The sequence below is a fragment of the Eptatretus burgeri genome, chromosome 2, assembly GCF_056783735.1.
Source record: "Eptatretus burgeri isolate ZD-2024b chromosome 2, Ebu_testis_v1, whole genome shotgun sequence".
Lineage (NCBI taxonomy): Eukaryota > Metazoa > Chordata > Myxini > Myxiniformes > Myxinidae > Eptatretus > Eptatretus burgeri.
The window spans coordinates 131,937,882-131,956,669 of NC_140962.1; the positions used below are offsets into that span (position 1 = coordinate 131,937,882).

General features: G+C 48.9%; 1 protein-coding gene across 1 annotated transcript in view; it reads left to right on the plus strand.

Annotated features, from left to right (window-relative positions):
* The window catches only part of LOC147033166 (inactive carboxypeptidase-like protein X2), a 101,463-nt gene that overhangs the window by 69,070 nt on the left and 13,605 nt on the right, over positions 1–18,788 (plus strand). Inside the window, exons 3-5 of the mRNA XM_085851308.1 lie at positions 14,543–14,652; positions 14,796–14,935; positions 15,983–16,125. Coding sequence (XP_085707434.1) covers positions 14,543–14,652; positions 14,796–14,935; positions 15,983–16,125 — 393 coding nt within the window. The remainder of the gene's footprint in view (positions 1–14,542; positions 14,653–14,795; positions 14,936–15,982; positions 16,126–18,788) is intronic.

The window sequence follows — 18,788 nt, forward strand, 5'->3', positions numbered from 1 at the left end:
AAAAAATTATCTCCGAAACTAGGCAAGCTTTTTGAATTCTGTTTGCGGGAATCGAACACGGCATTAGCAGAGATGGGTTACCGCACACATGATACATCACTATGACGTCATATCAATTTTTATGACATCATTCCTATTTTTTGACATTATTTTGTCTTTTGTTTCATTTGTTTCACAGCCAACTGTTTTCATCGAAACTTCCTGAAACTTGGCATATATATGTAGAAATACCCTGCGCAGATAGTAACGATCTCCGATTTTGAAAAGTCCTCCGAGAAAAAAGTTATGAAGTCAAAATATCTCAGCTAATGGAAATCGCCTCAAAAATTATCTCCGAAAATAGTTAAGCTTTTTGAATTCTGTTTGCCGGAATCGAACGGGGCATTAGCAGAGATGAATTACTGCACATATGATACATCACTATGACGTCATGTCAATTTTATGACGTCATTCCTATTTTTTGACATTTTTTGTTTCACAACCCAGAGTTTTCATCGGATCTTTGTGAAACTTGCCATGTATATGCAGAAAGCCCACGCGCAGGCAGTAACCATCTCCGATTTTGGAAATTCTTCCTAGAAAAAAAGTTGACGTCATAATATCGCCGCTAATGGAAATCGCCGATACCATTATCTCTGAAACTAGGCAAGCTGTTTGAATTTTGTTTGTGGGAATCAAGCCGGGCATTAGCACAGATAATTTATCGCAAACCTGATACATCACAATGACGTCATATGCGTTTTTATGACGTCATCATTAAGAGGATGAGGATCTTAGCTCATTCGAGCTTGTTCAGACTTTTTTTACCATATCCTTTAACATATTCAAGTGAAACTTGGTATGTAGCTTGATTATGATAAGCTACAGAACAAGTTCGAGTTTCAGGGTGTTTCATCAATTTTTCACAGAGTTATGCCCTTTTTTTTACTTAAACATATCACATTGGTAGGGGACATGTATTGCAAAGCAATTCTTGTTCTTGTTATAGAAGATTCTCATTCTGATGTACCAGACTGTTAATCAGTGCTGCCGAAACGGTTTCTTGGTAAGGCTTATACTAAGAGTTTCATCATTGCCTTTCTAGCAGTCGTGAGGGCAGGAATTTGTAATTTGCAAAGAATGCCAGTGATATCTCCCCTACTCTTCACAAAGGACATTGGGATCCTTAACGTCCACCAACCAACGTGACCTGATGTGACGCCCAGTTTAACGTCCATCCAAGGGACGGCACACACATTGATGAATCACCCTGCCTGTGAAACACCAAGATGACAGTTTATAATTTGACTGGATCAGGATTTGAACCCAGACTAGACAGCTTCGAGGCAAGTGTGCATACTTCTAGGTCTAGGCTATCCTGCCAGCCCCATTTACGATATATATATATATATATATATATATATATATATATATATATATATATATATATATATATATATATATATATATATATATATATAAAGACCCACCCACATCTCTCACCTGTCAATGGAGGGAACAGCCAATTAGCTCTCACATAATAGACTACACCCAAGTGGCTCGGATTATATAAATAATTGACCCTCCCATGCTCCTCTCGCCAAAGTAGCTGCATAAAGCAACCCAAGCAGACTTACGCAAGGTAAGTGCTAAATGCTGTTTTGAACCCTTCCCAGAGTTCCTCAACAACTATAAAGACGCTGAGGGTAGTGTATAGCATTCGGATTGTCATGTGTGTACTACATGTGAACGTCTTTATCGTTGTTGAGTAACTCTGGGAAGGGTTCGAAACAGCGTTTTGCACTTACCTTGCGTAAGTCTGCTTGGGTTGCTTTATGCAGCTACTTTGGCTAGAGGAGCACGGGAGGGGTCAATCATATATCTATGGTGGACTTTTGCCCCATTTGTAGGGTGGACTTTCGTCTGTGGCGGAGGGGTGTCCGCTTTCTTATTTCATATTTGTGTTGCAGTTCGTCATCTGATTGATTCAGTAGCTGCATCCTTGTCACAAGAAAATTTGCTCTACTGTAATGTGGACAGGATGACTGGGAACCCACTTTGGATTCGCCTGTGGGTTATTGAAACAATGTGGGCGATCCAAAAGTACCGAGTAAACGTGAGAATTTTTGGATCACCATGTACACCAGTGGAGGCAAAGTGGCTGAGGTCTATCCCCTTGATTACTGAGCTGCTCTGAAGAGTTCCATTCCCTTTGGATGGAAGGTGAAGAACTGAAGTTGATCAATGACAAAACATCGTACAAAGCACGAATTTTCTTCTTCTTTCCTGTGTTGCCCAAGGTTGCGAGTCGCATCAATGCCTGAGGGTGCAGGTGTGTCACCGATGCAATGACCCCTGTAGGTTAGAGCGGGAATTTGTAATTTGGCCATGATGCTGCTTTTAGCTCACCTACTCTTTGCGAAGGACACCGTAGGATCATTAACGTCCTCGTCCCCATCCCCCCCCCAACTAATGTTAGCAGATGGCACAGCCAGTTTATCGTCCATCTAGGGAAGATGCACACATTGATGCCTCACACTGCCGACGAGACACCAGGTTTGTGGCTCGGCCGACATTCGTCTGTGGCTGGGCCGAGGATGACAGTTTGTAGCCAGGCCGAGATTTAATCTCAGGTGAGATGGCTCAGAGGTGAACGTGCTTACCTTGAGGCCATCCTTCCAACTTGCAGGAATTTTGCCTTTTTTCAAAATTTGATTCTTACCTTGCTCTTACGGTCATGGAGTAGCTTATGCAGGACAAACACAAAAGGAGAAAACAGTGTGAAGATCCAACAGGACTGCCTTAATTCCTGTAGCCATAATAATGAATTACATGCAAGGACATGCGTAGACAAAGGACAAACACAAATGGTACACCACCGAACATGGGATTTGAATGTGGATTCCTCACATGAGCCAGGGATTTAGATGAGAATGCCAAGCAATGCAATCTATATCCCTTTTGTGTTGCGCGAGTGCACTCGGAATCACAACTATGTGTTGTTCAAATGCATGGTGGACATGCGTCACTGTCACTTTAGGCATTGTGATGTTTGTTCATGGTGGAACTGTTCCTCCAATACACATTCGTTACTCCGTTCAATTATCCTAACATGATGCGCGATTGTTGAAACTCTATTCATTTGTTTTTTTTTAATAACAATTTGTTCTTAAAGAAAAATATACAGGGCTATAACTCTTACCAAGAAAAAGAAAGACATGGTACAAGTGACTGTCCTTAAGGGGCTGTCACACCTTGACGTTTTAGCCAGCGTATGGCAAGGTATCAAAATGTATGCGAAACGCTGGCGTACGCTGAACTGTTGATGTTTTTCCCATTTTTGGGCGTATTCATAACGAGTTGGACGTATGCATAACGTATTAGTAACGTACACAGAACGTTTCAATCACATATAGATAACTTATATCAACGAATGCTGAGCATGTTGTCGGCGTTCACAACCTATGCCCAACGATAGTCTAACTTATGCATAGCGTGCGGCAGCGTATCGCCGACGATCACGTGGTGTAGGCTATTAATAGGCTGCGGCTCGATGATTCAAATCATAACCGCACTAGACATCGAAGTGTGAAGCCACTGTCACACCTTGACGTTTTAACCAGCGTATGCCGACGTATGAAAAATTTGCCGAACCAAGCTGGCACACGTCGAATACGTTATGGGTAAGTTTTGTATACATTAAGAGCACGCTGGCATACGTCGTAGTACGCCGAGTATGTCGACAAATTTTCAGCATGTTGAAAATTTCTCGACGTACCCGATGTATGACACACGTTCTGCATACGCTGGCATAAGTTGTAGGCACGCTACGCGATCATTGACACACGTCGACACACGTTACTTGTACGTTACTCATGAGTTGAAACACGTCGAGGTAATGGTTAGCGTCAGTGTTCCAGACTCCATGTTTTTTTTTTCTTTTTTTTTCTTCAGCATGACGGTGTTGTTGACACTTTGATTTCTCGTGCGGTTATGATTTAAATCGTTGAGCGGCTGCCTATTAATTATATTATATTATAACTGCACTAGAAATCGGTGTCAACGTCACCGTCATGCCGAAGAAAAAAAAAACCAGGGAGTCTGTAACACTGACGCTAAACATTACCTTGACGTGTTTCGACTTATGAGTAACTTACAAGTAACGTGTGTTGACGTGTGTCAACGATCGCGTAACGTGCCTACAACACATTACTCAGAGGTTAGAAATAAGTTTCGGGTACGCTGAACATTACCTCGACGTGTTTCGACTTATGATTAACTTACAAGTAACGTGTGTCGACGTGTGTCAAGATCACGTAACGTGCCTACAACTTATGGCCAGCGTTATGCGGAATGTGTGAGTCATACGCTGGCATACGTGGAAAAATTTCAAGCATGGAAAATTTGTCTAACAGTTCGGTGTACTACAACGTATGCCAGGGTTCTACGACGTATGCCAGCGTGCTCTTAACATATACAAACTTACCCATAACGTATTCGACGTGTGCCAGCATCTTCACCAAATTTTTCAGACGTCAGGCATACGCTGGCTAAATCGTCAAGGTGTGACAGGTCCTTTACAGTTGACATCAACATGGGTACAAGTTTCGAAAGTAGAATGATAGTGCATGTAATTCTGGGTGGTTCGCCATTGCCTTCCGCATATATAGTTATATATATATATATATGTGTATATATGTATATTGTATTGAGCCCACGACCAACCCTTTACGTGAAGTAAGATGGAGATTCAATAAAAGAAAAGACGAAGCGAAACGGGAAAAACAGTTCAACATAAAGCACATTTATTCCGCGGCAAACGGAAAGCACACATATACAATTATGCACCAAAAGCAAATGTAAAAGTAACACTACAATTCTGCACAAAAAGCAAATGTAAAAGTAACTACAATTCTGCACAAAAAGCAAATGCAACAAAAGAGACACAATGCAGATCTACTACCGACTACCGAGCACACGGCAACACTGATACAGTTTTACTTCACAGACGGCGCCGACAACACATATACTCAAAGCAAAAGAAAAAGGAAGGGGCCACCCTCAACGATGAGGGGGCAGACGGGCCTGGGGACGAGACCGCGTCGAGCCTACCCGTCTGGTGATGAGCCGCAAGATGGCGGCGGCGCCCCGACTCCACGGGCCTCGCTGGCACTGCCTGGAATGGGTGGGGAACGGGGCCCCCTTCTCACACTATCTCAGCGCGGGGGGAAACAGGAGGGGGTTGTTGATGCTCGGGGGAATGAGGATATCTCGCTGGCTTGGGTCCCGCGACGAGCGACTCCACCGCGACCTCGGTCGCGTTACCGGCCTCCCCTCTCCGCAGCTCCCCGACTCTGACACGAGCGCCCTCTTGACTGCCTTCGCCGCCGCCACAACTCTCCAACTCTCCCACTCTCCACTCTTCTCAACTCTGTCCAACTGCGATTCAGAAACTCTTTTTCTCTCCCGATTCAGAAACTCCCTCAACAACTGCCTTTTCGGCGAGCGAACGCGGCCCTTTATAGCCCCCGGGGGTTCGCTCCTTCACCTTCGACCCTTCACCTCTGGCTGGCTCCCCATTGGACAGAGGAAAAGTGGGCGTGAATGATTCTTGATCCGATTTCTCGGAAGGGCTGGTGTTTTTGCACCCGCTGCTCGGTGCGCGCTCTGTACGAGTCCAGGATCGGTGCCCACAAGCGGCGCGGGAATGGCGGTGATGCGATGGTTGCGAGAGCGAGATGTGACGGCAAGGGTCGTGGCTGTTGTTGTGAAGCGGCGTTGCGGTTGGTGGTTGTTGTGTGATGGCTGTTGAGACGTGGTTGTGGTGGTAGTAATGGCGGCTGGTCCAAAATAAAGATAGTAAAAGAAAAACGGCTATCTAAAAGGGTCGCAGCCCGAATGAATGACATTTATTCCCTCTAAACAACGGGTTTGGGCCTAACTACACATATACTTACAGAGATATCTCACCTACGGGACCTGAATGGTGGTTTGCGAATTTCGTCAACCACAACACTACCCCCTCCCCTTTTTACAGACTCGTCCCGAGTCATCAAATTTTCGTGTGCCATCATGTGTAGTTTTCCCCTAGTACATTTTACCTACGGATCCCTGAGTGCGACATTCATGGTATTCGTGTCCCCAAAATAAATAATCTGAGGGCTGAGTAACTACCTAAACAAACCCACTCACACAGACGACTTAAATAAAATTGCCGGCGCTAGGACAGACATGCCGGGGACGCACTCATATGTACAGTACATCTTAACCTTAACTTACAAATTTTACACCAAAGCATGGCCCAGGATCAATGGACTCTGCAAAAAGAAAGCAGTTAGCAGGGAGCCAGGCTGCTCGCATGCAGTCTCTGACTCAAACAATGCAGGTGACAGGGAACGTGGCCGGCTGCTCACACGCAGTCCAAGGCCTTCCCTTTTGAAATGAACCCAGTGAACCACAACGGTGCATGGGCTGCACAAACGCAGTCTCCGTGCCAGCTCAAGTGGCACACACAATGAACACAACGGAGGGATGGATGAATGGATGGACGCAAACACGGTGCACGGGCCGCCACTGCAGGCCCGTGTTGTAACTGCCAACAGGGCAGTTCTCGCAGCTTGCAAACTGTTGCCTTGATCCTGGCGCACATGGAAATGAACAGGGGGGGCAAAGCAAAAATTGAACGGGGCTGGTGAACAGGGGCAGTGGGCATGGCATGGCAAAGGTGATCAGGCAAACACAGCCTGCAGAACAAGGCCGCTGCAGGCAAACACAGCCGGCAGATGAACTGGCCGGCACAGGCCTTGCAGAAAACAGCTGCAGACGATCCGGCCGGTTCAGGCCTTGCAGCACAGCAGCTGCAGCCGATCTGGCCGGTACAGGCCTTGCAGCACAACAGCTGCCGATGAAGTTGGCCGGCCTCTGCCTTGCAGCAACGCAGCCAGCAGATGAAGCTGGCCAGCCTCTGCCTTGCAGCAACGCAGCCAGCAGATGAAGCTGGCCAGCCTTTGCCGTTCAGTGGAGGTTGGTGGAGGGAGTGCGGTGGTGCTGGCCACTCGGAAGGCGGGCTCAGACCTACCTACCTGTCTCCCTCCCACCTATCGCCTTTGCCTCTCATTGTCTATACCCACTCCCTTAATTTGTCAAACCCCAATTTAGCCCCAACTTATTTTTTTATTTTTACTTCCCCACTATAAATCGTCCCCTAACCCCCTTTATCGTCTTTGTTCGGCTAACCTATCCTGTCACCGAGCCTACTCCTAACCCCTACGTTCCCTTCCCGGAGGGGAACAAGGGAGAGCTCGCGTCCTGTGTCGAGGCCCAACAAAGCCTCAGAATGGCCTCCCCAGAGTTCAGCGATCTATAACACAAAGTGGGTCCAGCGGCCCACAACGAGAGCGAGGGAATGGATGGTGCGGAGGGGTACACTTCCTATTCTACCCTATCCATTTAACTGTTAAACTACCCCGGGGCTTTCAACAAGCGCCTCGCGCTTAAGCTATTGGTTCTAAAAACCCAGATTCCCGTCGCCTGTGTTGGTGTCCTCACAATTTCGGGCCATGCCCCCTAATTTTCTCTCCGTGCCCTCACACGGTCTCATGGCTGGGACGCGTGGCTCCCTTTTGCAGGCACGACCCTCTGCCGAATCTCCCGCTATGGCACCCCCGGGCACTACACTGCCTCCGAGCCTACCAGCTCCCTAAACACCGGGGAGTGCCCCCCATGGCACCTCCCCTGAAACGCACATGTGGCAGGCTGGCTCCCCAGGCCCCTTTCCGAGGGTCACCCGTGCCCACAACACTGCCCACGCGGCTAATGGTGCCCCGGGCCCCCGCACCAAGCAGACGCACCCGTGCCCACTACGCTATCCCGGCCCCACATGGGCCCTTGGCCTACTACGGCCGACTAGCCTGGTGCCCGGGGTACCCACTCAGCGATACTCACCTTCCGCAGCCACACTCCCAGCCCGTCAACAGGGCTCCTGCACCCCTCCAAACGGGTTTCGAGCCTACACTCCCACCAACAACAAAACGACCTCCATTTTGTAAATTTGACTAACCCCCTAACTCACTCTACACTGACCCCGGGGTCCCTTGGGCGGGAGTCACTCCTCCCCCCAATCACTCATCACACCATGCAGTCCCCATTCGCTCCATACACACAGACCCGCTGGCCTCACTCACTCACCAAGCACATGCTTCCACTTCACTCACCAACAACTCTTCAACACACTCACCGCTGAACTCTGCCATCCTTCTAACTACCTCCCCTAACTAACTCGTGCTCCCACGTCATCCCTTCAACTATAGCACGTTCCATTTAACCTACGTAGCTAAGCTACGTCCCCACTACACATCCACAAGTCTGTCACTGTCTCCAAATAATCCCATTAATCAATTTCCCAACCTAAATCTCGCTACAATCCCTCCAACTAATCCATGCCACGGGCCCCATGATGACTTACCCCTGCCCCATGGAGCCGGTCTAGCTAAGCTAATCATTCCCCCTAACTAGTTTCCATCCTGTGCCCTGGTAAGGGGGTCTTCCACCCCTTGCCCGGGAATCCTGTGCACCCGAAAGTGAGGCTTGCTTTTTTTTCCTAATTGTGCAGCACCAGCGCGGCAACTCGCAGCTCGCGCACTTTGCACCTGCCCGTGACGTCATGCAGCTGCACGTGTACCTCGTCCCTCCTTGGACGGTACCATCCGGCAGGGATACCCCTCCTGCCGGATTCCAACCCCGCGTGCAGCCATGACGTCACCGTGCGCATAAAAAAAAAACACAAGCCCCACGTCTCGAGGGGTTCCCCACGCGAACACATGTGCTTTGCCCGTTGGAGCTTAACACACACGATCGCGTGGAGAACCCGTCCAGTCCAAATCCATAATCCTGCCTAAACTTTGTCCGTCCGCGGGATCGGCAAATCCACCGCGTGCGTTTCCGGACCGGGACTTCATTCCCGCAAGCGAGCAGGTGGGGGCCTCGTGCGTTGCACAGCACGGACCTCGCGCTCGCTGCTGGGTGAACCCGGCGCGGTCCCCGAAACAGCTACAGCCGCTACCCGGCTTTTGTCCCTCACATGTCGCCGTCGTTGCCATTCAACACACGCACTCCTGCGTGTCACGACGCTAACACACCTCACCATTATACTCACACCGGGAGACGCGGCTGCATGTTCACACATGCCGACCGACATCTCCCTCACATACAGCGACCTTGCACACGGTGTCTCTCTCACACTCACGGTCTCCCTTGCACTCGGCCGTTCACTCACGCATGCCACCTCCCTCGCACACGTGGCTCCACTCACTCGTGGTGCTCCATTCATACTGGCCGTTTCACTTCCACTTGCGGTGCCCCTTTTACACACGGCGTGCTGGGAAGCACGTACTCCGGCACAGTCGCCACCACACCACTCACACATGGGGTCGCTTCCACACACGGGGTCTTTGCCACCCACCCGGTCGCTCTCACACACGCCCTTGCACCCACGCTATGCGTGCGTTGCAGCACGCATTTCGCCACACTCGTGAACACACACACCTCGACACCACACACACCGGGACAACCACACTGGGGATTCGTGTCCCCACAAGGGTCTCCGGGGCCTCTATACCCCCCAAGCTCTCCGTGCACCTGTCCACAGCACTCCTCCCCTCGACCTCGCAAAGCACGACCGGACCCACCTGGTCGTGACTCACCTCAAGGGGGCATACTCCCTCCCCTCGTTCCTGGAGGAGGCCATCCAGCTGCTCGCACTGGGCCTCCACCCAGTCCGCGAGCTCACCCCCATTATCCTCCACTACCTCCGTGTGTGTGTGTTCGTCTCTTATCCCGTCTTCATCGTGTAGTCTTCCCTCTATCGTTCCCATCTCCCGTGTCTCTATACATTTTATTCTTTCTGTCGTCTCCTCGTGTCTATTGGTCTCTGCTTCTTTCTGGCGTCTTTCCCTTATCTTTATGTAGGTCAACCTTGCTTTCTCCTTAAGTCGCTCCCGTCCTTCCCTGTTTTTCACTCCTTGCTCTTTCACGATCTCCGCATACCTCATCCTTGCTTTCCGTCTTAATTGTTCTTTTCTCTCTCTCGCAATTCCTTTCACCTCGTCTCTTGTCTCCCTCGTGCATGCCTCCGTCACCCCAATTAGTTTTTCCCCCTCGGTCCCCGTCACGCTTCTCGCCCCACACGTCCCCCGAATTATTTTCTCCTTACCGCCTCCACCGCGGGCCCGACAGCCGTTGCACTCCCTCCCAGCTCGTTCGCTCCCACACGTGGAGTCGCCATTTTAAGCTCCCAGGTTACTGCCTTCATGCCCGCCTGCAGGCTTTGGCCCATGTTCTGCGTCTCACCCCGCAGCTCTTTCATTTCTTCCTTCATGTTTGTTTCCATTTCGTTCATTTGCTTGTTCATGCTTTTTATTTAGTTTGTGTTTGTATCCATCTTTTCGTTCATGCCTTTTATTTCGTTTTTCATTTCATTTGTGTTTGTATCCATCCTCGCTGTCATTGCCACCAGCATGGCGCATAGCTGGGCCATGTCGGGTGCGCTTGGGTGAGCCGATTCGGCAAGGATCTGGGGGTTTTGGTGGAGAGGGGGAGGGGAGGTGTCATACACCGCGGCCGCCGCCGCACCTATTTCGGGCTCTGGGTTCAGTTGGGGGAGTTCGTGTTCCTGCACAACCAACATTTCCTGCACGGGGTTTTCATCCTGGACCATGGATTCTCCACATTCTAAATCCATTTCTAATACCCCCGGCTCCCGCTCGCCTTGAGATGCCATCTTATTTCTCGTAAAGGGTTAATTTAAATCGCTCGTAATTTGGAGGGAATCGGGGGTCGCTCGTCTCACCCCTGGACCGATTCCCGTGAATTTAGCTGGAGACAGGAGAGCCCGTTTTCCCGCTCTCCGACACCAGTGCCGCGAGGAGGGGGATGGGTTTGTGTCCCACTCCTGACACCAGTGTTGCGGATTCGCGCCCGCTGGCGTGTGAGCGGCCACGTAACTCGAATCGCGGCACGTCGCCCACCGGACGGACAATCCCGTCGTGACCCTCTCGGACTAACGCCGGGAACTAGTCACGGGTGGGCCTTTCGGCCTCACCACTATCGTGCCAATCGGCCCCCTGCGTGGGATAGGGTTGCTCGCCAAATTCGACCTACCTAAGTACCCACACGGAGGGTAGACCGGGCGATCGCACCTCGCCGCAGGTCGACTTCGGACACGGGCCGCTTTAAGCGACCCGTTCCGTACTATCGGGATAACCGAGCGGTGTTATCGTCAACCTCGACGGTTCGATTAATTATTGGGCGTATTTAGCCCACGACCAACCCTTTACGTGAAGTAAGATGGAGATTCAATAAAAGAAAAGACGAAGCGAAACGGGAAAAACAGTTCAACATAAAGCACATTTATTCCGCGGCAAACGGAAAGCACACATATACAATTATGCACCAAAAGCAAATGTAAAAGTAACACTACAATTCTGCACAAAAAGCAAATGTAAAAGTAACACTACAATTCTGCACAAAAAGCAAATGCAACAAAAGAGACACAATGCAGATCTACTACCGACTACCGAGCACACGGCAACACTTATACAGTTTTACTTCACAGACGGCGCCGACAACACATATACTCAAAGAAAAAGGAAGGGGCCACCCTCAACGATGAGGGGGCAGACGGGCCTGGGGCCGAGACCGCGTCGAGCCTACCCGTCTAGTGATGAGCCGCAAGATGGCGGCGGCGCCCCGACTCCGCGGGCCTCGCTGGCACTGCCTGGAATGGGGTGGGAACGGGGCCCCCTTCTCACACTATCTCAGCGCGGGGGGGAAACAGGAGGGGGTTGTTGATGCTCGGGGGAATGAGGATATCTCGCTGGCTTGGGTCCCGCGACGAGCGACTCCACCGCGACCTCGGTCGCGTTACCGGCCTCCCCTCTCCGCAGCTCCCCGACTCTGACACGAGCGCCCTCTCGACTGCCTTTGCCGCCGCCACAACTCTCCAACTCTCCCACTCTCCACTCTTCTCAACTCTGTCCAACTGCGATTCAGAAACTCTTTTTCTCTCCCGATTCAGAAACTCCCTCAACAATTGCCTTTTCGGCGAGCGAACGCGGCCCTTTATAGCCCCCGGGGGTTCACTCCTTCACCTTCGACCCTTCACCTCTGGCTGGCTCCCCATTGGACAGAGGAAAAGTGGGCGTGAATGATTCTTGATCCGATTTCTCGGAAAGGCTGGTGTTTTTGCACCCGCTGCTCGGTGCGCGCTCTGTACGAGTCCAGGATCGGTGCCCACAAGCGGTGCGGGAATGGCGGTGATGCGATGGTTGCGAGAGCGAGATGTGACAGCAAGGGTCGTGGCTGTTGTTGTGAAGCGGCGTTGCGGTTGGTGGTTGTTGTGTGATGGCTGTTGAGACGTGGTTGTGGTGGTAGTAATGGCGGCTGGTCCAAAATAAAGATAGTAAAAGAAAAACGGCTATCTAAAAGGGTCGCAGCCCGAATGAATGACATTTATTCCCTCTAAACAACGGGTTTGGGCCTAACTACACATATACTTACAGAGATATCTCACCTACGGGACCTGAATGGTGGTTTGCAAATTTCGTCAACCACAACAATATGTATATATATATATATATATATATATATTGCTGCGGATTCGCGCCCGCCGGCGTGCGAACGGCCACGTAACTCGAATCGCGGCACGTCGCCCACCGGACGGACAATCCAGTCGTGACCCTCTCGGACTAACGCCGGGAACCAGTCACGGGTGGACCTTTCGGTCTCACCGCGATCGAGCCAATCGGCCCCCGCGTGGGATAGGGTTGCTCGCCAAATTCGACCTACCTAAGTACCCACACGGAGGGTAGACCGGGCGATCGCACCTCGCCGCAGGTCGACTCCGGATACGAACCCCTCAAGCGGTCCGTTCCATGCTACAGTGATAACCGAGCGGTGTTATCGTCGGCCGATGGTTCCGATTAATTACTGTGCGTATTAAGCCAAGTACGAACCCTTTACGTGAAGCAGGTGGAGGGTCAACAAAGAAAAGACGCAGCGAAACGGGAAAACAGTTCACACAAAGCACATTTATTTCCCGGCACACGGAAAGCAAATATATACAGCCAAACGGTCAAAATGCACATATAGCAATCAAAACAAAAGCAACGACGACGCAGAGTTAGGTGGCTGGTGTTGGCTTCACGGTTAAGGTGGCTGGTGTTGACTTTACGGTTGAGGTGGCTGGTGTTGGCTTCACAGTTTAGGTGGCTGGTGTTGACTTCACCGTTAAGATGGCTGGTGTTGACTTCACGGTTAAGGTGGCTGGTGTTGACTTCACGGTTAAGGTGGCTGGTGTTGACTTCACGGTTAAGGTGGCTGGTGTTGACTTCACGGTTAAGGTGGCTGGTGTTGACTTCACCGTTAAGATGGCTGGTGTTGACTTCACGGTTGAGGTGGCTGGTGTTGACTTCACAGTTTAGGTGGCTGGTGTTGACTTCACAGTTTAGGTGGCTGGTGTTGACTTCACAGTTTAGGTGGCTGGTGTTGATTTCACAGTTTAGGTGGCTGGTGTTGACAACACGGTTAAGGTGGCTGGTGTTGATTTCACAGTTAAGGTGGCTGTTCTTGGCTTCATGTTAAGAGTTAAGGTGGCTGTTGTTGACTTTATGTGAATGGTTAAGGTGGCTGGCTTAAAATCTTGGGATCTTGAGTTGGAGCCCGTCATGCTGTTAAGAAATACCAGGTGAGTTGACTCAGCCTGTCCTTCCGAGGTCGGCAAAATGAGTACTCGCTTCCTCGAAACAAGGGGCACTGCATCAGTGGCACAGCTGCACTTCCAACAATGATGCAACCAGCAGCGACAGGCTACGTACGACATTATGAAAATCGAGGCAATACCCCTGGGTGCTCACCTGGTAGAATAATGATACTGAGGAGGACGTTAATGTTGGATGGAATCAGAAAAATGTACCAATGAACCAATGTTATAGCAAATACCTATTTTGACGGGCAATCCCCACCCCCTGTAAATCCCCTTCGACCCCAATTTTTTTAAATGGAGTGAACTGACTTTGGTACATCTCGGGTGATGAAGGTTGTCATCAAGTTTCATCGGAATTGTGTGTGTAGTTTCTGAGAAGGCAAATGCATATTTTGGGGTGCAATCCCCCCCCCCCCCCGTAGACTCCCTTTGACCCCAATCTTGTTTTTTTAATGCTATGAACAAACTTTGGTACAGTGATTCTAACCCTCACGGTGATGAATGTTGTGGTAAAGTTTTATCAAAATTTTATGTGTAGTTCCAGAGAAGAAGTTGCAAGTATTTGTGGACGGATGGACGGACAGACGGACCGATGGAGTGATGGACGGATGGAGTGACGGACAGACGGACAGAGTGATGGACAGACGGAGTGACGGACAGACGGACGGACAGACGGACGGATGACGTGCCATCCCATAAGCTCCCCGAAGCTACTTTCCAGGTGAGCTAATAAGTGTACCATACAAAAATGCATGCATACTCATTCTATCAAATCATTCTTCCTTCAACGTTTCTTTCCTCCAGAATGCCCAACAATCGGGTTGGAATCCAATCGGGTTGAAGATTACCAGATGCATGCCTCCTCTCTCATGCGCTACGGTCTTGGGGCACATCGGGCTCGCCTCAATATTCAAGTAATACTTCCTGGCACTTGTTGCCTATTTTTTCACCTCCTCTACCTCCTGAACAACACCTCCATCACCTCCATGTTGATCTCAATTTTTTTTTTTCGTTTTTCACCTGCATTGTCTGTCTCCTTTGTTCATCTCTGTCCCAGGCAGGCATCATAGATGATGACATGTATGATGGTGCTTGGTGTGCGGACACCAGCGATCATGCCCAATGGATAGAGGTGGACGCACGCCGTCTCACTCGGTTCACAGGCGTGGTCACCCAAGGAAGGAACTCACCCAGCAGGTTTTGGAGTGATAAAGCAACCCAGACCATTATCTATGATAAAGATAATGTGCAAATGGAGGTTTTCATCATTACAAATGGGAGATGAGTTGTTGAGAAATGAATGCAGATGAGGAATGGGTTACAAATGGCTTATATTGGACGTGCAGACAGATGGACTCGGATTGAACAGAAACATGGATAAGCTTATGACGAACAATAAAATGTGTGCTTGAATGGGACAGGGTTATAGATGGATGGACTTATGTGGGACAGGGAGAAGGATGGATAGAATTATGTGGGACAGGGTTATAGATGGATGGACTTATGTAGGATAGAGAGAAGGATGGATAGACTTATGTGGGACAGGGAGAAGGATGGATAGACTTGTGTAGGATAGAGAGAAGGATGGATAGACTTAGTGGGACAGGGTGATAGATGGATGGACTTATGTGGGACAGGGTGATAGATGATGGACTTATGTGGGACAGGGTGATGGATGGATGGACTTATGTGGGACAGGGTGATGGATGGATGGACTTATGTGGGACAGGGTGAGAGATAGATGGACTTGGTGGGACAGGGTGATAGATGGATGGACTTATGTAGGATAGAGAGAAGGATGGATTAACTTATGTGGGACAGGGAGAAGGATGGATAGACTTGTGTAAGATAGAGAGAAGGATGGATAGACTTAGTGGGACAGGGTGAGAGATGGATGGACTTGGTGGGACAGGGTGATAGATGGATGGACTTAATGGGACAGGGTGATAGATGGATGGACTTAACGTGGGACAGGGTGAGAGACTGACTTGCATTGCACAAGAGGTTGATGAACTTTCATGATGCAGGGAGAGGTCCTCAATCTGCCCCATGAGAGTCCCTCCATCTCTCCCAACCACATCAGCCTAAACTTCTAGGATGGGGTGATGGGAGTGAAGATAAAGAATGAAATGAAGGTGTAGATGGGAATACCATTTCAGACATACTTTATATTGTTTCATCTTAAAAAGAGGTTACATTGCCTGTGTTTAAACTTCCCATTGGTTTTGTTTATCTGCACTGCAGACATGACTGGGTGACATCCTATAAAGTCCTCTTCAGCAACAACAGCCACAGTTGGTTTACCTACAGTGAAGACGAGAATGGGGATGATAAGGTAAAACTGCATGGGGGTTTTATGAGAACCCAGACAATGGACATCAAGGATGGCATGAACAAAGTGTGAGGGTATTCGTCGAACAAATTGGCCTGTTTGGTGTTTCCATCTGAGCATGTGGCTCTTGATTCTGAGATCCCAGGTTCAAATCCCACATTCTGTGCTGGGTTGTCCATTGTCTACTCATGTCATTTCCATTCATGTAAAAGTATATCGATATCTACAAGCCCGCATCCTCAAGTGATATACAGTATGTATAAGCTCCACCATGAGCATCAGACACGATAAATGAAAGAACTATGAATGAGTCCATTGATTCTAAATGTCATAACACACACTATCTGCTTAAGAGGGTTCACTTGTATAACTTAAGCCTTCTCCTGTAACACTGTACTTACCTAAAAGCATAAATGTGGGCCGACAGGATGGCCTGGAGGTTAGACACACTCACCTGCAAGCTGTTTAGCCTGGGTTCGAATCCTAACCCAGCTATAAACTGTCATCCTGGTGTTTCACTGGCAGGTTGATTCACCAATGTGAGTGCCCTCCCTTGGATGGATGTTAAACGGGTGTCCTGTCTGCTGGCATTAGTTGGTGAATGTTAAAGATCCCACGTTTTGAAGAGAAAGTGAGCTATCACCAGCACCATGGCCAAATTCCAAATTGCTGTGCTTACCTTCAGAGGGCATTGCGTCAGCGGCACAGCCATGCTCTCATCTAATGATGGTACCCCACAACCTTGTGTGTCTCTTTTGTATACATAGGCACGGCTCGTGGAAGAGGTAGTACTGGTACATTGAATAGGATGAGGATGCAACAGGACAAACGAGAAGAGAAAGAGAAAAAAAAAAGAGCAGAAGGCCAAGATAGAGGGAGGCTTGGGCAAACAGTGGTTGTGAAGAGGAATAGGGACAAGAGAGGATGCATGGGGTGGACAATATGGATACAGGAGACTATCAGGAGGGTAAACTGGAAATTTGCAAGGAGGAGACATCAGTGTGAGATGTCCAGCCCAGAGGGGAGAGCATTAATCCATCAAGCTATGGATGAATGCCTTGTAGGTGGAGTGGAGGGCAGGTGTGCCAAGAAAAAGGACATTGTACGACGGAGGATGCCCAGTCGGTGGCTGGTTTTGGAGGCCAATGTTAGAATGTGGTTTGCCCAAGAGAAATCATGGCTGACAGTGTTTACCCAGGAGTTTGAATGAATGAACTTCCTCAAGAGGAAAAACTATATGGAAGGGGTTGCCAGTCAGTCCTTTCAGAAATATATAGCGAGAGTGTGAGGTTTGTCAGAATTGGTGGACATATTCCAAGTATTTTTTTTCAAGGTCTGAAGAGAGGGAAGAAGCTGCATCCTGCCTTTCTGAAGGAAGCGGGATGCCACGGTACAGGGTGGTCATTTAAAAATAAATAAAGAAGATTTTCCAGAGAGTCAGAGAGATCATTGATGAAGATCATATTGGTTAAGATCAGGAACAGGACTGGGCCCAGAACACTGCCTTGGGGCACTCCAGCCTAGAGAGACAGAGACAGAGACAGACAAAGGATTCCATTGAGTGCCACATGTTGGCTCCGAGAGTGGAGGAAGTCGGTAAGCCATGCGTGTCGTTGACCTTGAATGCCACAGGCAGATAGTTTCGAGAACAACGCAGGATGCCAGACTGTATCAAAAGCACCAGATATGTCCAGAGAGAGACGGCCCTGATCTCATGTCTGACACTGAAGGTCTCTATTCATTGTTGGGTGAGTATAAGCAGCATGTCCAAGGTAGAGTGACCTGATGTGAAACCAAATTGGTGATGTGAGATGAGATTGTTGGAGAAAAAGGAAGGATTTCATGTGAACTGTGATGATGGATTCCATGACCTTGCTGATGATTGATAGTAAACTGAAAGGTCGAGAGTTTAGGGGATCCGTTTTTGCACCTCTTTATGTAATGCGGTGATGTTTGCGGATTTCAAGTAAATGTAAGTTAAGATTCTTATAGCAGTGGATTCCTCGAGGAGCACAAGCTATAACGTGCGCTGCATCCGAACGAAGATGAAGCATGAAGCTACAGTACTATACCTTGTACAATGCATACAAATATTGTTGCTCAATACAATTGCACATGACGTGTACTGATCACTTTTCATTTTCATCATATTACTATTGGCAGTATTTTGACAGACATTTAACATTGCACAGAAGTGTGATTGTTTGTGCGTGCCTGATGATGCATTTTTACATCAGCTGTTGTATCGGCGTTCGATGAACTCATCACACATGCTTTTTCATCTGTGTGGCATTCAGTGGAATCAAATTTTCTTTTGTATGAAATTAACTTTACAGGAAAACTATTTTATTTCTGGAATATGATTGCTTTTCTTATAAAAGCATATAATATGACAAAGATGGCTGAAGGCTGGATAACCTGCACTTATGGTTGCAGATAATGGTAAAAGGGAGCAGATCGCTGATGGCTTATGGGCTGGTTGTGGAAACAACCCTCGTGTGCAGTGATGTCACACCTGTGCAAAGCATTCTGGTATTTACAAGGTCGCAATGGAGGGTGGCAATCCTTATTTACAGTTCAGTGATGCATGTTTGCTGTGCACAAATACTGTGCGTGTGAGCGGTGTTGAAGATTTCCTAATACTAGTGGCCATTGCACACTGCCATTTCTGGAGTGATCGATGGGAATGCTTTTTATAAAAACCTCTCAACTGATGAC